At 52.1% G+C, this 25,996-nt stretch overlaps 1 protein-coding gene across 5 annotated transcripts; it reads right to left on the reverse strand.

The window, feature by feature from the left end:
* Nucleotides 1–8,762: 8,762 nt before the first annotated feature.
* Nucleotides 8,763–25,612, reverse strand: MIIP (migration and invasion inhibitory protein). 5 transcript variants are annotated; one of them, XM_065935735.1, is made up of 11 exons: nucleotides 25,462–25,536; nucleotides 23,520–23,703; nucleotides 22,949–23,284; nucleotides 22,429–22,510; nucleotides 19,080–19,188; nucleotides 18,940–18,992; nucleotides 18,133–18,262; nucleotides 17,882–17,978; nucleotides 16,698–16,832; nucleotides 16,295–16,401; nucleotides 8,763–10,043 (listed from the first exon to the last, which is right to left on the reverse strand). In XM_065935735.1, the coding sequence occupies exons 2-10, from the start codon at nucleotides 23,631–23,633 to the stop codon at nucleotides 16,312–16,314; spliced, it is 1,146 nt and encodes a 381-aa protein (XP_065791807.1). In that variant the 5' UTR covers nucleotides 23,634–23,703; nucleotides 25,462–25,536; the 3' UTR covers nucleotides 8,763–10,043; nucleotides 16,295–16,311. The 5 variants fall into 5 exon arrangements, with proteins under 5 accessions (XP_065791807.1, XP_065791806.1, XP_065791804.1 ...); XM_065935734.1 differs by lacking the exon at nucleotides 8,763–10,043 and adding an exon at nucleotides 12,904–13,446; XM_065935732.1 differs by lacking the exon at nucleotides 8,763–10,043 and having other exon boundaries at nucleotides 13,453–16,401.
* Nucleotides 25,613–25,996: the final 384 nt, after the last annotated feature.

Below are 25,996 nucleotides of genomic sequence, written 5' to 3' on the forward strand. Positions count from 1 at the left end.
GGGTATGCTGGGGAGGAGAAGTACACATTTAAATCAAGTGATCAAGAAAGGCCTCACGGAGAAATTGACTTTGAGCAAAGGCATGAAGATTGAGAGGGAGGGAGCCAGGCAGATGGGGTGGTTGGCACAGAGCAGCCAGTGCAAAGGCCCTGAGGTAAGGGTGAGGTAGCCCCAGCGGCTGGTGGGGTGTGGTCAGAGGCGCAATACAGGGTTTTCAGAGCCTGTGGTCACTGTAAGGACTTGGGTTTGCACCCTTACTCAGACGGGGGCTACTCAAGAACTTTGAGCAGAGGAGAAGTATGACTTTGACTTGGGTTCTTCTGGGGTCTCCCTCTGGCTGCCATTGTTAGAAATAGGGTCAGGGGGCGAGTGGAGGAATGGAAGCAGGAAGACCAGGGAAGAGGCCAACCACAGCCTTCAGGGGAGAGGTGGTAGAGGCTTAGACCAGGAGGGAGCAGTAGTGGAGCTGAAAGGGGGCCAGTCTCGGAAGGGAGAATGGACAGGATTTGCCGACGGAGGCACTGAAGACAACGTAAGGGAACCTGGGAAACAGGAAGGATGGAATTGCCTTTTGCTGAGATGGGAGAATGGGAAAATTAATTAGTCACCCACTGGTGACTCTTAGGCGGGAAGGCGAGTGCTGCAAGAGCACAAGGCAAGGGCCACGTGACCAGCCTGTGACATGGTGGGCATGGTGGTCAGAGAGGGCTTCCTGGGGGAGGTGACATTTAAGCTATGACCTGAAGGAAGAACGAATAGGCTGGGGTGGACTGGCAGAGAGTGGTGCTGCTGGGAAGGCCTCGATGAGGGCAGTCAGGGGGAACTTTCAGCAGCCCCAAGGGGCCCGAGTGTTGCCAAGGGTGAGGAGAGCGAGCTCCAGACGAGGCCAGAGGTGGGCAGGACTGGCCAGGCTGCTTACTCAGCACCCAGAAGACAGGAGGCTTGGCCTTCGAGCAGCCCAATCAGACTGAGAAATGGAAATGGGTAATAAATAGCCACAGATGAGTCATCTCAAGCCCCAATTCTGAACCCGCTTTGCAGCTCTCCCCAGCCTGCATCCTTCCCGGGAGGGGCCCCTGATTTCAGAATGACCAGGTCAGGCAGATCTTAGCCCCTAGGGCCCCCTTTGCTGGGAGCTCACCCCTGCAAAACCCCAGGTGGTGAGGCAGCTCTTCTTGCAAGAACTGGGTCCCCATCACCATCCTTGGGACTCAGATCAAAATGGAGAGCTGTGTGCACACAGAAAACCCTTCTCAGACCACCAGAGCTTCACATTAAAAAAAAAAGGATAGAAAGAAAATCCTTGTACAAATAAAATGCAATTGGAAGTACTCAGATGTTTGTTTGTTTTGTTTTTATGTATTTGGAAAAGTCGGACAAGGCCGAGTTCCCATCCCACCTCTGTCACAGCCACAGCTGAGCGGCCTGGAACAAGTTGGTTAACCTCCTGAGGCCTCTGTTTCACCCACTTCATAGGGTTGTGCAAAGATTAAAGGAGATGATAAATCTTAGCACAGAGCTGGGCACACAGGAAGCTCTTGAATACTCATTGCCCAACTACTACAAAAACAGGGATCTCTTCTAAATATGCGGCCACCTAGTCAGGCCCCAACCACGTGAACTGATGGGGCCATTGTTCTCCCCAAAGAACCCCCAGTTCCCTGGGCCTCAACACTGGAGCACCGGCTGTGGCATCTCAAGACCTCGGCTGGAAGACACCACTCTATGCAAATGTCCTTAAGAAGACTGTCCAGGTCAGAAGCTGACATGAAATGTGCAGAAACGCCAGGGAGAACTATTAATATCTCCCAACAATAATACTGACTACCATCTACTGAGTAATCACTATATGCATGTCAGAGCTCACCAGACTGGCCCTTGGATTCCCTCCCTATTGCTGCTGCAACAAAATAGCACAGACTGGGTGACTTAAACAACAGGAATTTATTCCTCACAGTTCTGGAAGACCCAGATCAAAGTGTCGGCAACTTTGGCTGCTCCTGAGGCCTCTCTCCTTGGCTTGCAGTAGGCCACCTTCTCATGTCCTCATATGACCTTTTCTGTATGTGTGCACATCCCTGGAGTCCACTCCTCTTTTTTATTTTTGCCATGCTATAAGGCTGAATGGCATCACTGACTCAATGGACAAGTTTGAGCAAACTGGGAGATGGTGAAGGACAGGGAAGCCTGGCGTGCTGCAGTTCATGGTGTCACAAAGAGTCTGACACAACTGAGCAACTGAGCAACAACAAAGGCTTGCAGGACCTTAGTGCCCCGACCAGGGACTGAACCTGAGTCTCGGCAGTAAAAGCCTGAATCCTAACCAGTAGGCCACCAAGGAACTGCCCGTTACCTCTTCTTTTCAGGACGTCAGTCCTACTGAATATGGGCCCCACCCTATGACCGCATTTAACCTTAATTTACCTCTGTAAAAGACCTGTCTCCAAATAGAGTAACACTGGGGGTTAGGACTTCAATATATGGATTGAAGGGGAGCACAACTCAGTCATGTTTACCTGCATGAGCTCATTTATTCTCTTGTATCCACAAGGTAGGCATTATAATAGCAAATTTATAGATAGGAAATTGAGTTGAGGACTTCACTCATGGTACAGGGGATAGGAACTCTACCTGTCAATGCAGGGGACACAGGTTTGAGCCCTAGTCCAAGAAGATTCCTGGACTAGGAGTGGATGCCATATGGATGCCGCAGAGCAACTATAGCCCATGTGCCATGATTACTGAAGCCCACATGCCAGGAGTCTGTGCTCTGCAACAAAAGAAGCCACCACAATGAGAAGTGCACACATCACAACAGAGAATAACCCCCGCTCACCACAACTAGGGAAAACCCAAGCACAGCAGTGAAGACCCATCACGGCCAAAAATAAATAGTTTTTAAAAAAAAGAGAGAAATTTATTTTTAAAAAAAGAAAGAAATTGAGTTGAGAAGTGAGTGTCCAACAACACATTAGGAAAACATGATTTCCTGTTGGTGGAGTGCATAACACTCCTCTGTGCTCCTCCCTCCCTCCCCCCAAATTCAGATAACTCTGAAGAAAGAGTCAGGGAATTTGGGGTCTGAAAATCTCAAAGCAGGAAGAGGCTGACTTCTCCCAGGGGCTGTTCTAGACTTCCTGTACTTGCCAGGTCCGAGGCAGTGGGGGCATGAGTGCCTGGCCCGGAGTCCCTCTGCCAGCATCAGCAAAGGAGACTGGAATGCAAGAAGTGTGGGAGGCCAGCTCAGGGACCCCCAAGCGCGATGGCTGGGAGGCGGGCAGCACACCTGCGGCAGGCAGGTGTCAGCACCCCCAGGAGAGGTCTACGATCAGCTGGTGACCCAGCCACATTAGCGACAACCTCGGAACTCTTTCCCCGAGAACTTCTCACAGAAACTCACAGCTGAGGAGGTAGATTGACGCCCCTGAGCTCTTGGGGTCCATCTGCACCCCAGGAATCCCATGACATCACCTCTCTCTTCCCCAGCCGGCCCCACCACTACCACCCACCACTCCCACAATGGCTGGACAGTGGTGGGGTCGTGACAGGGCAGTCCAGGGCCTGACCCCAGAGTGGACACGTCGGAGAGGCCCAACGCCTCTGAGGAGTTATGGGGCGTGAGCCACGGGCGCTGGGCTGTCAAAACCACAAGAGAGATTGAAAAAAACTCCTTCCCAGTCAGAGTGAAAAGTGAGACTGAGAGAAACTGAGTGAGAAGATCTCTGCAAACGAAAAGCCAAACGTCGGCTTCCATGAAAGGAACTCGGCGCAGTGGGTTGTTAAATGACTAAGTGCTGGGGCCACAGTGACATGGATGGGGCCTCCTGCAGCACGTGTGTGTGTGTGTGTGTGTGTGTGTGTGAGGGTGTGTGAGGGTGTGTGCGTGAGGCTGTGGGCCCACAAGATTACGTGTGTGCATAAGCACAGAGAACAAATTAGTGATTACCAGTAGGGGGTGGGACGCTATATGGGGGAGTTTAAGATAGGCTTTTGTTGTTCAGTCACTCAGTCACGTCCAACTGTTTGTGACCCCATGAACTGCAGCACACCAGGCTTCCCTGTCCATCACCAACTCCCGGAAATTGCTCAAATTCATGTCCATCAAGTTGCTGATGCCATCCAACCGTCTCATCCTTTGTCTCCCTCTTCTCCTGCCTTCAATCTTTCCCAGCAGGAAGGTCTTTTTCAATGAGTCGACTCTTCCCATCAGGTGGCCAGAATATTGGAGCTTCAGTATCACAGGGATATGTTATTGTACAGCAAAAGGAATAGAGCCAACAGTGCAAAGTAATTACAAATGGAAAGTAAAATTGTATAAGAATGAAATATTTTAATTAAAAAAAAAGACAAGAGGTAACAAGTGTGGGGAGGATGTGGAGTGGAGTAAAGAAAACCCATGTGCATTATTGGTGGGAGTGTGAATTGGTGCAGCCACTACGGAAACCAGTATGAAGCCTCCTCAAAAAAAAAAAAAATAGTAATATCATACGATCAAAAAAAAGATGTGTATTTACATGGATGTGTGAGGTGTGTGGACACAGAGTGGGGGCAGGCGTGAGAGTGCATGCTCAAGGCTGGGTGAGTAAAGGCGTGTGAGGGGCGTGCAGTCAGCAGAGCAATAGGGACCCTTTCCAGCTGCACAGCGGCCCCAGCAGAGACGCCCCCATCACCCAGGTAGGAAAGTGAAGCTCAGGGCAAGGAGGTCACTTGCCCATGTTCCCTGGCCTGGGGACCACACTCAGAACCCAAGCTCAGACACCGCTCCCTACTGAGCTGCCTCTCAAGGAAACCTAGCGTCCACCCCAAAGCCAGCCCCCTGAAGGCAAGACACACAGGGTGCTTGTCCCTGTGGGAGGTGTGGTACCAGTTAGATGCATGGACTCTGGAGTTCATGATGGTCTGAGTTCAAATCTCGACTGGGTCATGTGCTAGCTGTGTGGCCTTAGGAATGTCACTTATCCTCTCTGTTGCTCAACTCTCCACCCATAAATGGGAATAATAACCTTACCTCATAAGGTGGTAAGAACTCAAAGGGTTAAGAGATGCAGAACTCTTAGAATAGCACTTGGCACATAGCAAATGCTACAGAAATCTTCCTTTTAATATCATGGCAATCATTTCAGTCCACTTGCTCAGTCACGTCCAACTCTTTGCTACCCCCAGGCCTCCCTGTCCATCACCAACTCCCAAAGCTTGCTCAAACTCATCATCAAGTCACTGATGCCATCCAACTATCTCATCCTCTGCCTCCCTCTTCTCCTTCTGCCCTCGATCTTTCCCAGCATCAGGGTCTTTTCCAATGAGTCAGTTCTTCACATCAGGTGGCCAAAGTATTGGAGCTTCAGCTTCAGCATCAGTCTTTCCAATGAATATTCAGGACTGATCTCCTTTAAGATTGACTGGTTTGATTTCCTTGCAGTTCAAGGGACTCTCAAGAGTCTTCTCCAACACCACAAATCAAAATCATCAATTCATCAATTCTTCGCTGCTCAGCTTTCTTTATGGTCCAACTCTCACATCCACACATGACCCTACTGGAAAAACCATAGCTTTGACCAGACAGACCTTTGTTGGCAAAGTGATGTCTCTGCTTTTTAATATGCTGTTTAGCTTGGTCATAGCTTTTCTTCCAAGGAGCAAGCGTCTTTTAGTTTCATGGCTGCAGTCACCATCTACAGTGATTTTGGAGCCTAAGAAAATAAAGTCTGCCACTGTTTCCATTGTTTTCCCATCTATTTGCCAGGAAGTGATGGGACTAGATGCCATAATCTTCATTGTTTTGAATCTTGAGTTTTAAGTCAACTTTTTCACTCTCGTCTTTCACTTTCATCAAGAGGCTCTTTAGTTCTTCACTTTCTGCCATAAGGGTGGTGTCATCTGCATATCTGAGGTTATTGATATTTCTCCTGACAATCTTGATTCCAGCTTTTATCATAGCAATGAGCTCCTGCATTTAATAAGCTCCGCAGACAGGTGACTCTCAGGATTATAAAATCCACAGATGTATCAGGGGCTGGAATGACTGGAAACTAAGAGTGGGCCAGGCTGGGTCTCAGTTTGGTGGTGACTGAGGCAGAGGTAGGTGGGGAGCCTTGTCTCCAGGGCTCTCTGCTTACTCACTCCCCAAGTCCCCATCTTTCCTCCTCTCCACCGCATATCACCCAAGAGAGGCCCTTTTGTCTGGGAAGGTGACCCAAATTACCAGGCAGAAAGATGAGGTCAGGGTTGCGAAGAGTGGGACACAACTGAGCGACTGAACAACAGACTTCCCTGGTGGTACAGCGGATAAGAATCCATCTGCCAATGTAGAGGACACAGGTTTGATCCCTGGTTCAAGAAGATTCCATATGTCTTGGGCCAACTAAGCCCGTGTGCCATGACTACTGAGCCTAAGCTCTAGAGCCCAGGAGCCACAACTACTGAAGCCCTCTCGCCCTAGAGCCTGTGCTCATCAACAAGAGCAGCCACCGCAGCAAACCAGTACACCGCAATGAAGAGTAGCCCCCACTCTCCGCAGCTAGAGAAAACCCATGCAGCCATGAAGACCCAGCACAGCCAAAAATAAATAAATGAAATTTATTTTTTAAAAATGAAGCCCAAGCCAGAACAGCTCTGGGATGCAGGACTCACAGGTGGGGGCTGAACAGGTTCCCCCAGCTCCTTTCCACCTCCCCAAGCCTGGCAAGGAGTTTCCTGGCACAAAGGGTATCTTGGTCTCCTTGGACCGTCATGACAAAGGCTTACAAACTGAGCAGCCTAAACAACAGAAACATACTGTCTCACAGTCCAGGGGGCTGGAAGCCTGAGGTGTGTCAGCCAGGTTGGGTCCTTATCAGGCCTTTCTCCTGGGCTTGCAGACGGAAGACCCCTGCCCTTCATCAGGCCCCCAGCCCAGCAAAGCGAGAAGATCCAATGAGCCCAGTAGGGCCTCACTGAGAGGCACAGGAAGGTGCAGGCCGACAAGTTGACTCCCTGGAAGCTGGTTTCCAGGGGTGATGAAGGTCAGGAAGAGCCCACGGCCAGGGAGGGAGGCCATGGACAAGTCAAGTTTGGGCAATAATCCCTGAAGGAGGAGGCAGATGGAGGCTTGTGTAAACCCCATACCCACAGCCACTATCTTCCAGGCTGTGTCCCATACCATCCCACGCCTCCAGACTTTGAACCCAAGGATTCCTGGAAGCCTTAATGGTTTCTAGGCCTCTGAGTCTTCCTCAGAAGCATTCTCACCCACCACCCACCCAACTCTCCCAGACCTGCAGGCCTACAGGAGCCCATGCCAGCAGGGACACTCGGGCAGAGATCATCATCAGTCATTCACTGGAGGAAGTCCCTAGAATTTCCCCTCTCACCCTCTCTCAATTCTGTGTTTCAGGCCAGGTAAAGTAGACTACCCCCAAAATAGGACTCCTATTTTGCAATATACAATGAGCCCTTGTTTTCATATAATACTCTCATATTTATGAAGCACTTACTAAGTGCCAGTTACTGTGCTGAACATTTCATTACCCCACTGTCTCATTTACTCCTCTACACACCCCTGTATGTAGGTAGCATTACAACCATATATATTTTTTAAAATTTTATTTATTTATTTATTTTTGGCTGTGCTGGGACTTTGTTGCTGTGAGGGCATCTCTCCAGTTGCAGCAAGTAGGGGCTGCTCTTTGCAGCGGTGCATGGGCTTCCCATTGCAGTAGCATCTCTTGTTGCGGAACACGGGCTCTAGGGCACCCAGGCCTGTCGTTGCTCCTTGTAGGCTCTAGAGCACAGGTTCAGTGGTTGCGGCGCACGGGCTTAGTTGCTCTGAGGCATGTGGGATCTTCCTGGACCGGGAATCGAATCCGTGTCTCCTGCATCAGCCAGCAAATTCTTTACCACTGAGCCACCAGGGAAATCCTACAACTTCCATTGTACAGACGAGGCTCAGAGAGGCTCACTGGCTTGCCCTGAACTGCAGGCCTCAGCTTCAGGTCCAGTGCTCTGTCCATGCAGCTGGCACTGACCCCACCCAGACCCAGGAGGGTGCGCCTCCGCGCTGCAGGTAGACTTTGGCGAGAGGAGCCAGGGAAGTTTATACAAGTTCGTTGGGAGTGGGAAGGATGGGCAGCTGGGTCTTCCTCTGGGCTGGGGTCTTCTGATCCTTCTGGTGCAGGAAGGATCCCCCCGCTCTGCACCAGATCTGGGACCTGGAAAATTCTCAAAGCTCTCTGCTTCCCCTTCCCTCCCATTGAGATATCACAGCTTCCAGAACAGCCTTGTCAGCTCGACAGCTGGGTCCTTCCAGTGTCCTACCACACAGTAGGGCCTGGGGATCTCTTGAGTTTCAGGGGCTGTGTGAGGAGGTGTTTCTAGAGAGGGAGGGAGAAGCCTCGTGGCCTCTGGCCACAGACAATGAGGACCTGAGGGAGAACACACTTGTGGAAAGGGCTCAGCCTGGTGCCACGACAGGGGGATGTCCCCGAAGACCACCTAAGCCACTGGCAGGCACCGATATTCATCACTGGGACCAACTTCATGCCACCCCCACCAGCCACAACATGATCCCTTGGGGCCTGGGCTTCCCCTCCTGACTTCCTGCACAGTCACAGCCCACCACCGTCACACCCTGGGGCGTCAGCCACGGGCAGGGCGCTGGTCGCCACAGCCCCACAGCTGACTTAAGCCCTCCACCTCCCTGTGGGCAAAACCCTCAACCTGGAGAGCTGACCACCGGCACATTCGCTGCACGTGCTCTGAGCCCAGAAGGAAGAAGCAGAGGGAAGAGGCAGTCTTTCAATCAACCAACTTGATATTTTATTCCTGATTCCTTCTAACCTCCCAGGGGAAGGGGTGAGCCCGACCAAGTGAATTCAGAGAGGGCAGGCCCCTGTGCCCGTTAGAATGATGTTGGTCTCGTGACAGGGTGTGGTGGGGGACAGGAAGAGCTGATGACAATCATGAGTCTTATCACCCTCTTCTCGGGCCAGTCCATGGGCAGCCGTCCACCTATCTAATCTCCTGTTCCTCTCTCTCCCTGGGACTATCACCCTGTACACATGCTGAAATGAGCCAGAGGTGAGGTGAAATGCCCAAAGGCACACGCTCGTTGTTCCATCACTCAGTCATGTCTGACTCTTGGTGCACGCCAGGCTTCCCTGTCCATCACCAACTCCCAGAGCTTGCTCAAATCCATGTCCATTGAGTCGGTGATGCCATCCAATCATCTCATCCTTTGTCATCCCCTTCTCCTGTCTTCAAACTTTCCCAGCATCAGGGTCTATTCCAATGAGTCAGTTCTTCGCATTAGGTGGCCAAAGTATTGGAGTTTCAGCTTCAGCATCAGTCCTTCCAATGAATATTAAGGACTGATTTCCTTTAGGATTTACTGGTTTGATCTCCTTGCAGTCCAAGGGACTCTCAAAAGCCTTCTCCAACACCACAGTTCAAAAGCATCAATTCTTTGGCATTCAGCTTTCTTTATAGTCCAACTCTCACATCTGCACATGACTACTGGAAAAACCATAGCATTGACTAGATGGACCTTTGTTGGCAAAGTGATGTCTTTGCTTTGTAATATGCTGTCTAGGTTTTCCACACAGTTAGGAAGCAGGATTTTCTATCCTTCAGCTTTACCAAATTTGTTCATAATTCAAACAGGCTTTTTGTGGAGGCTTAAGGGTTTTCTATATATATTCTATAAATCTGCAAATAGACACGGTTTTACTTTTTCCTTTCCAACTCAGATGTCCCAAATGGGAGAGGGAGGGGCTGTCTGAACCCCAGTCTCTTTGAAGCCATGCTCTGTGCCCCTCTCCAAGTCAGTCTTTCAATGCAGCTCCCCGGTTGGACCAGGTCTGACCCACAAGACTGGGGCAAGCCAAGTAGGAACTTTGGTTGCAATAAAATGTACATCCTCAGAACGTCAGGATGCTATGCTCAAAAGGCACCTGGAGAAATGATCCTGGAAAATCCTGTGCTTTATGTTTCTTGGGCCATGAACGGTCCACCTCCACGAGGCTGGAGAAGCAGAAGGGGTCTCTCACCCCATCAAGGAGAACCACCTCCTACAAGGCAACCAGGAGATATTTCTGTTCTTCGGGAAGTTGGAAGGCTCCCTTGGGGAGCCAGCTGGGGCTCATTTGTTTCCACACACTCCCAAATCTTCTCACCAAGGGTCTGGGACCCATGGCTGCTGGTGGTTGAGGAATATGTCACAGCTGTTCCCAGTCATTCCTTACCTCTCATCCAGGAGGTCAGATACCCTACAGGGCTGGGTGGGGGTGGTGCTAAGCAAGACCTCTGACAGTCTGCCTGAGACACAGGACAACATGGTGTACAGAAAACCAGGAGCAGTTATAGAAGCGACCGAGCAGCCCTGGAGCCACACTCCTGGGACACTCTCCACGTCCCTGTGCCGCATGGCCTCCGTCTTCCTAAGACCTGGGGACTCATCCACTCATCCATCAAACACCTGTTTACTGCGTGCCCGTCACATGCCACATACCAAGCTCGGGGGAAGCTGAAATCAAGGCAGGCTCCGCTCCTGCCCTCGAGGAACTTTACAGTTGAGTGATATGGGACAGGATGGGGACGCAGAGGTGGGACCTGACTCAGGTGCCTCGGCCAATCCCGTGGGGTCAGGGAAGGGCTCTGAGGAGCGGACCTGGAAGCTGAGGCCTGAGGAGGAGTTTGGGGGATAGAGAGAGCTTTGAGCAGAGGGAACAGAACAGGGTGGATGAAGGCCCAGGAGAAGCCAACAGGTTTAAGAGCCAGAAAAAAGCTTCAGCAGGGCTGGAGCCTCACCTGGGAGGGATGTGAGACAGAGAAGGGGGAAGCAGAGGTCAGGCCTTGCTCCAGCATTCTTCCTGGCACTTCCTCCATGTGTGGGCTCACTGCAGTCCCAGCACAGGGAGGGGGGCTCCACGGGAAGTGACCCTGTTGTCTGCTTCACCACTGTGTCCTCAGAGCCTGGCACAGCGCCTAGCACAGGAGCTCGATGTATGTGTGGTGAATGAATTAATGAGAGAACGAATGAACCAATGGCCAGTGAGAGTTTGTGTCTCTGCTGTGACACAGCCAGGCTCCCCTGTTCCTATTTCTAAATGACTGACGTCAATTTTGGAAGATGCAAGGAATCTTCAGACTTCCCAACCTGGAGATCCAGTGAAGGGACTGGGACTCGCCAGGGAGTGTGACTTTGAAATCCTATGTGGGGCCTAGAACCTTCACAACAGCATCATCAACTCAATGGATGTTAGTCTGAGCAAACTCCAAGAGACAGTGAAGGACAGGGAAGCCTGGAGTGCTGCAGTCCATGGGGTCACAAAGAGTTGGACATGACTGAGCAACTAAACAACAACAAAAAAGATGATCTTGCTTTTTTCCTTTGGGATTTATGCCAACAAACAATGACACTATTATTAAGCATGTAAGGTGTCCAACCACAAGAGTCCTTTGGTTTGGAGAAATGAAAGCATCCTCCCCATTGCCTTTAGGGACTTTCCATGTGGTTCAGTGGTAAAGAATCCGCCTGCCAATCCAGAACACCTGGCTTTGATTCCTGGGTCAGGAAGATCCCCTGGAGAAGGAAACGGAAACCCACTCTAGTATCCCTGCCTGGGAAATCTCATGGACAGAGGATCCTGGCAGCTACAGTCCATGGGGGTCACAAAGAATCAGACACAACTGAGTACACAACTCCTCTCCTCTCCCATCACCTTCATGATGTAAATGGGAGTCCAGGCTAGAGGGAAAAGCCAGATCCTGAAATACAGTTTAGCCACTAGCTTTGAGAAAACAGGAGGAAAAAAAGTTCCAACTAAGAGGAAAATACCACCTCTGCTTAAATTCTAGCAGGGGAGAGGGAGACACTGAAGCAATGAACCTCATGGGTAGTAATTTAATAACATATAAAGGGGACTTCCTTGGCAGTCCAGGGGTTAGGACTCCATGCTTCCATGGCAGGGGGCATGATTTCGATCCCCAGTCGGGGAACTAAAATCCTGCATGCGGTACATCACGGCATGGCCAAAAAAAATTCAAAAAAGGAAAACACACAAGGGCTGGGATGGAGGAGTACAGGAAAGTGCAGTGTGTGATGGGGCGGATGCATCTGGGGGTCCAGGGGTTCAGGGAAGGCACTCGTGAAAGAACTCTCCAGCTGAGATGCACACCTGGAAGGGGTGGAGGAAGGGGGACAAGAAGGGATCTGGACATCCCCTAGGGAGGGAGGGACAGCCTAGAAGAATCAGGAATGGCTTGCCTGTTCCTGGGAGGACAGAAGTGACCGTGCTGGGGTGCAGGTGAGTGAGGCAGAGCTGAAGACGTGATGCTCTGTGCAGGGCCTCTCTCCCTGTGATCTTCATCCTTGGGGTCCCTCAGGTTTGAAAAAGCCTGTTCCCCAGCCTGCTCATTCAGAGTTGATCTGGAGCGGCTGTGTGGGCAAGACAGAAGCCAGAAACCTTCTAAATGTTCAAAGGAACGGTCCTTCCAGAGAAACCACTGGCCCTGATGACTTAACGGCCTAGCACTGCAGTCTGGACTTTTATGGGAGAGAACTATTTCTATCTCATTCAAGCTGTTGCTCTTCTGGGTTGGCTAAACTTAGAAGGTGATCTCAGCTGTCTATGTTGTCATTTTGTTTGACAGAAGGTTTCCAGATTCTCTTCTCCCTCCGGTCAAAGTATTTCTAACAAAACCGCTGACTCCCACAGGCTCTCTATTCTTTTTAAATATGATTTATTTTGATTACTGAATTTTCTGGCCCTTTCTTACTTTTGCACCAGTCTCTCTGTACCTTACTTGCCTCACTCTAATGTCTAACTCTGGGTTTCACCAGGTGGCATATAAGTCTAAGCGCGTCTTAATTTTTTTTAAATTATGATTTGCTTATTTATTTGGCTGCATTGGGTCTTAGTTGTGGCAAACAGGATCTTTATTGCATCATGCAGAATCTTTTCATTGCACCCTTCGGGCTCAGCAGTTGCAGTTGCTGGGCTTGGTTAGCCCTTGGCATGTGGGATCTTAGTTCCCCGACCAAAGTGGATTCTCCCCCACCATGGAAATCCCACAGGCTTTCTTGAATTGAAATCACATGTGGGAAAACAAGAACAACAACAAAAAAACCAATCCAACTCAAAACTGGGCGAAGGACTTAAAAAGGCATTTCTCCAAATAAGATAGACAAATGGTCTCTCAGCTCATCATCACTAACCATCATCAGGGAAATGCAATCAAAACTACAATAAACAAGATACGTCACACCCATTGGGATGGCTATTATATATTAAAAAAAAAAAGGCAGAAAATGACTGTTAGTGAGGATCTGGAGAAATTGGAACCCTTATGCACTGCCAGTGGGAATGGAAAATGGTGTAGTGGCTCCTCTGAAAACAGTATAGCCGGTCCTCAAAAGATTAAACACAGAATGATCCTACGATCCAGCAATTCCTCTTCTAGGTTTATACCCTAAAGAATTGAAAGCAGGGATTCAGAGAGACATCTGTACACTCATGTTCACAACAGCATTATATACAATAACAAAAGGTGGAAGTGACTCAAAAGTACATCAGTAGATGGATGGATAAACAAGATGTGGCCCATCATACAACGAAATACTTTGCAGTCTTAAAAAAAGGCAGGAAATTCTAACACTTTACAACATAAACCTCAAGAACATTATGCTACATCAAAGAAGCCAAAAAATGAACAAAAAGACAAATACTGCATGATTCCACTTGGGTGAAGTAACCTAGTCAATTCACAGAGATGGAAAAGAATAATGGCTGCCAGAAGCTGGCAGGTGGGGATGGAGAATGAGTGTTTAATTGGAGCTCTGCTCAGATGATAGAGAATCCGCCTGCAGTGCAGGAGACCTGGGTTCATTCCCTGGGTCAGGAAAATCCCCTGGAGAAGGGAATGGCATCTCACTCCAGTATTCTTGCCTGGAGAATTCCATGTACAGAGGAGCCTGGCGGGCTACAGTCCATGGGGTCGCAAAGAGTCAGACACAACTGAGCGACTAACACTTTTACTTTTCCTTTCTGGTTTTGCAAGAAGAAAAAAATTCTGGGGATGTTTGGTGCTGAAAGTTGCAAAAAGTGTAAATGGACGTTAGGGCCACTGAATTGCACATATAAAAGTGGTAAACTTTGTGTCTTGGGTTTTTTTGGCTGCAGTAGATTTTTGTTGCTGCACGCAGCTTTCCCTAGTTGTTGCTCTTTGTTGCGGTGCTCAGGCTCCTCCTTGCAGTGGCTTCTCTTGTTGCAGGGCGTGGGCCCTATGGTGGGCCAGCTTCAGTAGTTGCAGCTCCCAGGCTCTAGAGTATAGGCTCAGTAGTTGTGGTACATGGATTTAGTTGCTCCAAGTCATGTGGAATCTTCCAGGAGCAGGGATTGAACAATGACCCCGGTATTAACAGGCAGATTCTTATCCACTAAACCACCAGAGGGGCTTCCCAGATGGCGCTAGTGGTAAAGAACCTGTCTGCCAATGCAACAGACATAAGAGATGCGGGTTTGACCCCCAGGTTGGGAAGATCCCCTGGAGGAGGGCATGGCAACCCATTCCAGTATTCTTGCCTGGAGAATTCCCATGGACAGAGGAGCCTGGAGGGCTACAATTCATGGGGTCGCAAAGTCAGACACAACTGAAGTGACTTAGCACACACACACACACACGGACCACCAGGGAAGTTACTGTTATGTTACATTTTATACAACTGAAAATAAATTTTTAAAAAATTGATTTAAAAAATTTATGTGTGGAAGAGACTTCGTTTCTTCAGGTACTGGAATCAAGTGGCAAACCATGACCTGCTGCTCAAAGTGCCCACAGACACGTATGCAGGATCACAGAGGCATCTGGACTTGAAAGTCTCTGGAAGGGATATGCGTTGGCCAGGTAGCCCTGTGCCCACCACTCCCAGGCACCTTACCTGCCTGTCTATGGAAGCACTGGAGGTTGGAACTCCAGATGGAGTGAGGGAAGACTCAGGCGAGTTTGTATTGCCTGTTATTGTTGCCAATGGCCTGGGAGGTGTGTGTCCATCTTGCAGGGATAGAGCTGGTGAAGTCATGACGTGGAGGACAGTAACACTCACCCAGTATGCCATGCGCCCCTTCGTGCCCCGACTCCACGTGACTAGTTCTGCCCAATGTCCCACAAGCAGAACTGACCTGTGTCACTTCTGGGCTGAAGCCACCGGGGGAGCCACCAATGGTCTGGGTCCCCGAAAGGCAATGTCAAAACAGAGGCCCCACTGTGACCCATGACGAACAGGTAGTGTGAGCAAGTCAGCAAGATATATGTCAGACCACTGTAATCTGGGAATTAATTTGTTGCTGTGGCATAACCTCACTTATCCTAATACATGTGCTGTGACTGACGGGGAAAGGTTTTCTCAGCTTCACAAGCTCCAGGTGGGAGCCACAGACCACAGCCCTAGTTCCACCCCTCTAAGCTAGAAACCTCAGAAAAAGCACATGCCTTCCCTGGGCCTAGGTTCCCCAGCTACTCCATTTTTATCCTACAAATTAGAAAGTTCCTATTGTTCAACATATAGGGGGAAAGACAGGTGCTGCTTACTAATTCAGGAGGGCAGAGGTGAGCTGCTTGCCTCTGACTTGAACCCTCCCGGCCTTTTGTTTCCCCAGGGATCCCTGTTGGGGTTCTGAATCATCCCTGGTTTCTAGGATTGGGCTTGAGATGGCAATAAGGAGCCACTGGACCCAGGAACTTTAAGAGTATCCCTTTATCACTGGACCCCGGTGTCAGGGGTCAAGAGGGGTCAAGTGGGGGTCATTCACTCCCCACTGTCACAGCTTCAGCCTCATCTATAGGGGCTGGCCTGAGACCCCAAGCCCCTTGCTGAGGGGGCCTTTTAATGCTGACCTTGACCCCAGCCTGCTTTGGGGACCCTCACCCCCAAAAGAGCCACACTCAGTGCTGGATCCACCCCACCCAGCGCACGCTGTCAAGAGGCGTCCTTCCCCAAATAAGAAGGGCCAGGGTGAGGCCAGGGCACCTCCAAGGCTCTGAGGGCATCGGCAGGACAGACCCGGCACACGTGGGAATCTGGGGCTGCAGGGAGCACTGAGCTTTACTTACAAACGTGTCACAGAATCCCCTCACCCCAACCCCAGGGTCCCCTTCTGTGTCCCCAGGAAGGAGACAGGCCGGGGCCCACCCACTGGCCCAGCCTAGGAAGGAAGGTGGGGCCTGAGTCCAACTCCAGCGAAGGCTGGGCAAGGCTCCCCTCTCGTGGGCACCCCTGCCAGAGGGGAGAAGCTGAAACGATGGCAGGAGCACCGCTCACCTCCAACTGGCCAGTCCTCAGGGCTTCGGCCAGGGTGAGCGGGGCCGGGGCATGGAGGAGGGCTCTGACCAGATCGGGGTGGGGAGTGGGACCCGCATTGGCACAGCCTAGGGAATAAAGAGAAAGATGTCAGAGCGGGCCTCTTTGGAATGGGTCCCCCCTACATCCAGCCTCGTCCCCTTCTGGATCTCAGAGTTGGGGTCAGCTTCCAGGGCACAGCAGGGTAGCCAGCGGGGAGCAATGGAGACTGGAGAGGTGCCGGGGGTCAGGGCCAGGGAGATGGGAGCCCACAGAGAGAGGCTTCCAGGTTCTGACCCCCCCAACCCCAATCCCTCCCCCAGAGACTCTGCAGTCCCCGTGCTGCTCCAAGGTGTCTGCCCCTCCCAGGGCACCCTGGACATACCAGGTAAGGAGAGCCGGTGGCTGATAGCTTCTGATGGTGGGCCTCAGGGGAGACACTGGACCAGAGGTCCAGGCTCTTAGGGGCTGAGCTTTCCTCTGACTTCGGAGGGATAATGTCCCAGCCCAGCAGGCAGTGCTGTGGAGAGTAAGGGGTTAAGGCGCCTGGCTGGTGGGGGGCACTCCCCATTAACCAGGCAAACCCAGGGAGGGGCTGCACCTCTCCTCCGGCACTGGCAGTCTCCTCTAGGACAGGGCTGTGTCCCCCATGAAGGTGAAGGGACCCCCCCCAAACAATCACAGTGTCCCCCACGACTGAGGCTCCCCCAGGGCAGAGGTCTGTGTCCACCACTGTTCCCCCAGGCCTCCCTTTCCTAATCCTGCAGACCCAGACTACAGATGGGTGGAGGGAAGGCCATGGACGCTGATGGACCTGGCACATCCTATGTGCCAGGCTCTGCTCCAGGCCCCTGACAAGTACTGACTCACTGACCTGGCCCCCGCCCACCCCATAAGCCTGAGGACAGTATATTGGACCCATTTTACAGATGAGCAAACTGACTTTCCTCAGTACTCCTTCTCCTCGCTTCCACCCCAGAATCCCTGGCCTCAACTGGGAATCAGTGGGGTCCCCACTGACCCCTGTCCTACCCAGGAGACCCAAAGGGCGGCCTCAAATGTCTGTGGCTGACCACAGACAAGGCACCTCCCCTCTGCCTCAGTCTCCTCATCTGTAAACTGGAATAACAGCAGGACCTGTACTCTCTGGAGAAGGAAATGGCAACCCACTCCAATATTCTTGCCTGGAGAATCCCATGGACAGAGGAGTCTGGCAGGCTACAGCCCATGGGGTCGCAAGTATCAGACTAAACCACCACCACTGCACTCTCTGTTGCTTGACCCCACAAGATAAGCCCCCTGAGGACTGTGTACACAGCACACAATAGCATGAGAAATCAGATCCTTTTGCATTATGCCAGCTCATGGGCAGACGGGGGGTGGGTGGGGAGCCTGGCCTCCCTCAGGAAACAGGTACAGCACAGGTGATGTGAGTGGCCCAGTCTGAACTCCAGAGACTGGGCTCCAGCCTCGCTGTGTGGCTCTAGGACAGTCCCTGGCCCTCTCTGGGCCTCAGGACACATCTGAGGACCTGGGCCAGAGAGGGGGCAGCCCCAGTCCCATTCTCACCCGGGGCAGCGCCAGCGTGTCGGAGGCGTCGAAGCTCTTCCGCCGGTGGATGCGGTGCCGGTGCGGGGGATCCAGGACGGACAGTGGGAGGCTCACCCTGGGGGCGGTGACAGTGTGGGCACTCCTGCAGGTCTCTCCAGGCTGCAATGGCCCAACCTGCACCCCCTCGAGACCGCGGGCCCCAGGCTCTGCTCCCCTCTGCCACTGCCCCTGTGACTCCCATGGGTGTCCTGCCCACTCGGGCCACTCACCTGACCTGCACTGGCTCCGCCAGGGTCCCTGCACCCCGCTGGTCCCGTGGCTTCCTGCACAGGCGGCAGGGGGTGCCAGGATCCGCAGGTACCAGAAACAGGCGCCGGTTGACACGGTAACAGTACATGCCTGTGAGACCCGAGAGGAGCAGAAGTCCCTCCTCAGCTGGGGAACCTAGACCCCCTGGACTCCAACAGGCCCACCAACCCCTGCACAGCCCCAGTGGCCACATCCACAGGCGTGCACACATACACCTGCTCACACAGAACCACGCCGAGTACCGCTTTCTACTCACGCATGACACACACATGTACACGTGCTGGCATCTTCATACATTCAAATGTCATCTGTGCAAACACAGAGCACTGCTTCATATAGTCACATTTGTGGACATATACGGTGTGTTTATACTTGTAATCACACACACACAGTGCACACACATGTATGTCCACATGAACACGCCTCACACACACAGCTACATACATGGATACAGACACTGTACGCTGCACATACAAACCCGCAATATAGACTCAGATGCTCACGTAACTGAGCCAGAACCCCCCCCACCTCAGATGACCCACATGCAGAGAGGAGAGGAAGGGGGTGGGGGGCATGTGGGAAACAAGGCAGCTGGGGAGGCTGGCAGTGAGTGCACAGGGCTGGCCCCACTCCCCATGAGGCCAGGCCTCAGCTCCCCCCCACCCCATCCCCTGTTGGGACACCAGGCTCCCTCCCTGAGTCCTCAACACTCAGCTGCCTCCCCAGGCCTTGGCTGGGCTCTGGGGTAACCAAGTGTTTACACTCACATTCATGGTCCCCCTCCACAGCATCACCTTCCTGCAGGCCTAGGAACCGGGGTCTGTGAGGGCGAGAGGGTGAGCAGGACAGGGCGAGAGGGCAAGCCGGCCTGAGCCTCCCTGCCCACCGTGTGCCTGCCCCTGCTCACTCAGGGTCACTGCAAATACACTCCTCCTTGTTGGCTTCCCGGAACTTCTGCAGCTTCGAGAAGAAGGCCTCAGGCTTGCTGGTGACAGGAAAGGTGTTGTCCAGGGACCCTGGGCGGACAACGCACAAAGGAGCTGCTGTGAGGCCAAGACTCAGGGGGTGCTCAGCACTGGCACCCCAGGCCACTGAGTCGCGTACAGATCTGGAGGGGTCCCTCAACTCACGTGACACATGCATACCCAATTGTCTGTGCAAAAAGTATCTATAGAGCGCCTGCTACAAGCCAGACACTGTGTCACAGGCTGGGGAAAGAACAGCAACCTAGACAAAGCCCCCGCCCTTTTGAGGCTTACATTCTAACGTGGTCACAAACCAGTCGCTAAAGAAACCTGGGATACAATGGGGAAAGGTGACACCTATCAGGAAGTAAGAGAGAAAGAGAGTCAGGAAACTGAGCTTGGACGGCAGAGGGGCCAGAGTGAGCTTCCCTGAGGACGTGACACCTGAGTAGAAACCTGATGAGGGAGGGAGGGAGCCATGAGGACATCCTAGGCAGACAGAAGAGCAAATGCAAAGGCCCTGGGGCAAGTGTGTGCTGGTACACTGGAGTTACACTCAGGAGGTGAAATGGGCAGAGCGGTGAGAGTGGAGGAGATGTGACTGGGAAACCGCTGATGGGTTTGGGGACAAGGAGTGATACGATCACATCAGCCATGTGCTTTTAGAGTACTCCTCTTCTTGCTGCAGCAAGGTGAGAAGAAGCAGGCAGAGCAGTTAGGGGACTACTGCAGGCATCCTGGTGGAGACAAGACGGTGAATTCTAGAAATATGTTGAAGGCAGGGCTACCAGGATGTATGTATGGAAAGGAGAGGAAAAATCAAGGTTGATCTCCAGATTATGGCCATTAGCACCATGAACAGAGCTGCCGCCAATAGACATAGGAAAGACTGCGGGAGGGTGGACCAAAAGCTGTGGAAGTCAGGACCTTGATTTTGGACCTGATATTAGTCTAGGACACCTAGTGAACCAGGCAGAGAAGAAAGTCAGATACACAAGTCCAGAATTTAGAGGAGCAGCACGGGTTAAGTGGGAGAGAAGAGGGTGAGGAGAGTCTTAACACTGACGGGGCCTAGGGAGTTTGGAGGTTGGAACAAGGAAGCAGATCTGGCAGAGGAAACTGGATGGAGCTGCCAAGGAAGTGGGGAAGAGCCAGGGGGGTGCCCAGGTTTGGAAGCCAAGGGAAGAGCTTCGGGGAGGGAAGAGGGAGTGGCCGCCGTGTCTATGCTACTCAGGGGCCAAAAAGTGTGTGGACTGAGAACTCAGCTGGGAGCTGGTAACGCAGTGGTCACAGCTAACCTGGGGTGGTGTCAGGGCCTAAAGCCTGATCTTAAGAAAAAGTCAGGGAGAGAAACTGGAGATGGAGAATCAAGATGGCCTTTAGAGTTTCATGATAAAGAAAAGCAGAGAACACGGGTGTTAACTAGAAACAGGAGGGGAAGTCACAGACTTAATCAGTTCTCATTAATACTCCCAGCTTTACCCCAACCGGATGTGAGACTTTGCTAAGCTTTTAAGTCTCTTGGCCCTCAGCCTTCTCATCTGTCAATGGGGACAGTAACACTACCCACCTGATCAGATGATTGTGAAGAGTCAAGAAGTTAATGGTAGGAAAGCTCTTGGGACAGGGCCCAGCACAGGACAAGCGCTCCGTTAAATCAGTTCTCATTAATACTTCCCAGTGTTCATATGCTGACGGAGCAGAATCATGGTGGAGGGAGGACAGGAGAGAATTACAGGAAGCAAGAGCTTTGGGAATCAAGAAGGAATGGGATCAAGCACACAAATGCACAGACAGGCTGCAGAAAGGAGCTCAGAAAGGAGGAGAGAGGTGCACACAGACACAGGGCAGGAACAGGGCAGGCACCTCCGCTTTCCCAGAGACAAGAAGCAAGGCAGTGAGCTGGCAGACAGGGGCTATGTCCCCACCTCCACAGGGGCCCAGCAGCCACACAGAGCCCCTGCCTTGGCAGGAAATCAGCCTCTCCGTGCGTCAGTTTCCTCCTTCATGAAAGTGAGGCTCCAACAGTCCAAGCTCTGAAGACTGTCCACTCACTCCTTCAACCAGTGTTGGCTGAGGACCTATGGTGTGCCGGGCCCTATTCTAGATTCACGGAACACAGCAACAAAAAGATAGCCAGGCCCTTGCTCCTACGGAGCTCATGAGCCAGACAAGAAACAAGCAAACAAGATGATTTCTGAGAATGAATGAATGAAGAACACAACAGTAGCTGATGCCACAGGCAAGGATGCAGAGGCAGTGGCCCTACAACCTTGTGCTCGTGCAAGGCGCCTGCCATTTGAACTGAGTGCTCAGTGATGAAAAGGAACCAGCAGGTGTGAATCTGGGGGAAGTGCATTCAAAGCAAAGGGAAGAGGGACTTGCATAGTAGTCCAGTGGTTAAGGCTCCATGCTTCCAATGCAGGGGGCATGGGTTCAATCCCTGGTTGGGGAACTAAGATCCCATGTGCTGCACAACACCGCCAAAGCAAAGCAAACAGCAAGTGCAAAGGCAGGTGGCCATGAGCACACAGCTGGTTCAAGGATCAGCAAGGAGGCCAACGAGGCTGGAGCGAAGAGTCAGAAGATAGATGGTTAGAGGTTATGTCACTGGGCCAGCAGAGGCCAGATCATACCTCAGAAGTCTAGATAAGGATTTTGGATTTTACTCTAAGTGCTAGCTTCCTAAGTGGTGCTAGTGGTAAAGAATCTGCCTGCCCAATGCAGGAGACATAAGAGACCTGGATTTGATCACTGGGTTGGGAAGATCCCCTGGAGGAGGGCATGGCAACCCATTCCAATATTCTTGCCTGGCGAATCCCATGCACAGAGGAGCTTGGCGGGCTACATGGGGTCGCAAAGAGTGGGACACAACTGAAGTGATTTAGCGTACACACTAAGTGCCAAGTATTCTGAATGATGTGATCTGATTCCCAGGTTTCAAAATTCATTCTGGCTGTTGAGTCAAAAATGGATGGTAATGGGGTTGGAAAGAGGCCAGAGGTCATTCATCCAGGAGGCAACTGAGGTTGCTGGGGGAGTAAAGAGATAGAGATGATACACATACAGTTTCCCAGGGCCTGGCACACAATAAATGCCAAAAAAAATAAGGCAGCTCTCATTCATTCAACAAACACTCAGCGAACACCGTCTCTGTGCTTTTCACTGTGCCAAGGGCCGAGGCAGAAGACGTGGTACTGAAGATTCTCCCACCTGGTGGGGGCTCAGGCAGGTGCACAAGCAAGCTAGGGCCCCCCACCCCCAATCTCTAGGCCCTAGGGAGGGCCACACCTGCAATCCAGTCATAGCCCAGGTAGGGTCTCAGGCGCCAGCTCTTCTCAGGCACTGGAGACTCCTTGTTGGTCACTCTTGGCTGAAGAGGGAGGCAAAGAGGGGCAAGGTTGTGCTAGCAGGCCCAGCCCAAAGGAGGCCCCACCTTGATGGGAAGAAAGGGGCTATGTCTTAACTTACACCCTGACGTAGGCCCCAGGGCTCAGCTGAGGACTTGGGGGCTGGAGGACAAGAGTTTGACCCCTCACTCCCCCCACCACGTGTGAATGTGAACAAGTCTGCCCTCTGAACCTCGGTCTTCCCATCTGCACAGTGGGGCTGGTCACCTTCTTCCCAAAGTGCTCTCTGAAAAACTAACGGCCACAACTTATCAAGCACTCAGGCCAAGCAGGACACGACTCATAGCACCTCCCAAGAGCCTCTCACCCTGGAAGGGAGGTTGCCTGTGAGTGCAACTGTCAGAGGGGAAATTGAGGTTCGAGGAAGCCCCATCAATGGCTGCCCCACTCTCCCACATTACCTTAGACAACTTGCCCTGTTGAGCCAAGATGGACCTCAGAGCCTGGGTCTCCTGGGTTCCTGGACTGTCCAGCTCTGCTGAAAGCTCTGAGTCACTTGAGTCTGAGATGGCCAGTAAGGGAGCTGAATGGGGCCTCGGAGGGCCCAGGGACTCCTGGTGTAGGCATTTGGCAGGTGGGAGAGTGTTCATCCCAGAGCTGGCCTTGCCAGGCCAGTACCTATCACAGGGGTCACCAGGGTGGGCATCTTGTGGGCAGGAGGCTCTCGAGGAAACTGAGGACATCTCTTGGGACGATGGCATCTCTGAGTCATGGCTGCTGCTTGAGCCCAGGCTTGACTGGAACAGAGAGGCTGGGTCAGTAGCCATCCATCCAGCTGGCCTGCATTAGGCATGAAGGCCAGCTCCTCATCCTTGCTCAGCCTCTGCCATACCTTCCCATGCTGAGCCTCACTCAGTTTTCTCATCATCAGTAAAATGGGCGCACTGCATAAGAGGACCTGGAAGGCCTTGATTCTGGCCTGAGGGTTAGGCAGCCCCTCTCTCACCCCAGGGACTTGGCCAAGGTGCTTACCTCTGAGGCTGCCTTGGCCACGGACCGCCGCATGGCATCCTGCCCGACCCACAGTTGCCTCAGGAGCTCCAGGTTGAGCTGCCGCAGCTGCACTAGGTCCCTGATCTCCACCATCCTGGGCTTTCCACAACAGATGTCACCGACTCCTGGACCACAGACTGTCCTCAGGGCGGGGTTCTCCTACCTGAAGCCAAGACAGAGAGCATGACAGCAATGAGGAGGCTGCCCTTCGGAGTCAGAGAGTCAAAGCCCCACTCTGATGTTCTCTAACTGGGAAACCTCGAGCAAGTTAATTAACCTCGCTGTGCCTCAGTTTCCTCATCTGCCACACAGACGATAATGGCATCAATCTCATAAAACTGTTGTAAGGACTAAAGGAGGTAATGCATATTATATCTGGTGGTCCAGTGGTTAAGACTCCACACTTCCAATGCAAGGGGACACGGATGGGTTTGATCTCTGGTTAGAGAACTAAGATGCCACACTCAGACCCGCCAAAATATTTTTTAATTAAAAAAAAAAACCTTAGTATAATACCTGGCACACACAATGAGCACTCAATAAATGCTTATTATTGTTAAACTAGCCAGAGCATGTTTCCTGACATGTCAAAAGAGATTAATCTCTCCCCTTTAACAACCTCAACTATGAAATTATGACTAGGTTAATTTGTAGAAATCAACCCTGAATATTCATTGGAAGGATTGATGCTGAAGCTCCAATACTTTAGCCACCTGATGCGAAGAGCCGACTCACTGGAAAAGACCCTGATGCTTGGAAAGACTGAAGGCAGGAGAAGGGTGAGATGGTTGGATGGCATTACCGACTCTATGGACATGTGTTTGAGCAAACTTTGGGAGATGGTGAAGGTGCGCTGCAGTCCATGGGGTCACAAAGAGTTGGACATGAATGAGCGACTGAACAACAACACCTTAATTTGTAGTGGACAATTAGGGCAAGTCTACAAATGTAAAACATTATAACTTTCAAATTCAACACAAATCAAATTTTTGAAGGGACTCGTCCTTCTCTCCTGCCCTCCCTTCTTCTCTGTTTTTTTAAACAAATGAAGAAGTTCAGAGAAATTAAAATACTAGCCCCAAGTCACACTGCTTGTAGTGGTATAGCCAGGATTTGAACCCAAATCTGGCTTCAGGGACCATTATGACAACCTTTCCCCAAACAGTGTGGAGGGGGGCCTAGGAAGCCACCTCCTCATTCTCCAACCTTTGGCCCCCCAGGGATCTGGGCTCAAGGACACACTGATGCCTCTGGAAGAGATTTCTGCCCTTAGGGGAAGAGGCTTCATCTTCTCTCTTGAGCTCCAAGCCCAGATTCCTCCAACTAGAAATTTAGTCTCCTCCAGTACACAGGATCCTTTTCTAACACTGGGTCCAGTCAGACACCCTGCTCTCAGAAACCCTGCCCTGACCCCAGTCCTTCCACCCACACTCCTCACCTGTGGACCACCCATATCCGGGCCCCCTCCTCAAGGCCCGGCTGCAAGGGCTAAAGCAGAGAGACCCGCCCCCTCACATACACCCAGGCAGGGAAGGGAGGACAGTGGAGTGGGAGTTACAGGGGTGGGAGGTGCAAACAAGTGGAGAAGACAGCCTGATCCCGGTTCCCGCCCCCATCTGACTGAACGACTTTGGGCCTCCGTTCTCTCATATCGTTAAAGAGAGAAAACCTCCGGCTCTGACGGCGCTCTGGAAAGCTAAAGCTGAGCCAAGGCGACGGGAAGGCAACGTTCAAAAGAGACACACACTGGGGCAGCGGCAGTGCAGCGGAACGCAGGGGCGGGACGTCCCCCCCGGGAATGGGAGACTCGGTCTCCCTCTTCTTTCCCATCGAGGGACCCGGACGCTCCGTGGAACTGCACGTAGAACAATCCGTCGAACCACTCCTCTCCAACCCCGGGGCCCGCTACTTCCGCACTCACCGATGGGAAGCCGGGAAATCAAGCTCTCTGCCGCATCCAGCGCTGCCCAGAGTTCCGCCAGGCCCACCCAACGCGTCACCAACTGGGGGCGGAGCCTGATTCGGACGCCCTGATTGGCCAGACGTGGGGCGGAGCCGGGACGCTCCTGGGAGCGTTTCTTCGCATCAGAAGCGGCAGTTTCAACATTGGGGCGGGATTCAACGCTGATTGGTCAATTCCGGGACCAGGTACTAGGGTTCGAAATGGGGCGGGCCCCCAGAGGACGGGCTTCGATTGGTCCGGACAAGGCCTCGGTCCCTTTCTCGTTTGGTTGGTTGCGGCAGTTTTAGCTTCTCGACCCAGGAGGGTAAGCGGCGGCCGGTGACTGATACTTTCTTTCATGTACTTATCTTGCCTGTTTTGTGCCAATAGGCACTATACTAATAAGCACTTCAGTTCAGTTGCTCAGTCGTGTCCGACTCTTTGCGACCCCGTGGACTGCAGCACGTCAGGCCTCCATGTCCATCACCAACTCCCGGAGCTTGCTCAAACTCGT

This window comes from Muntiacus reevesi, chromosome 5, assembly GCF_963930625.1.
Source record: "Muntiacus reevesi chromosome 5, mMunRee1.1, whole genome shotgun sequence".
In the NCBI taxonomy this organism is placed as follows: Eukaryota; Metazoa; Chordata; class Mammalia; order Artiodactyla; family Cervidae; genus Muntiacus; species Muntiacus reevesi.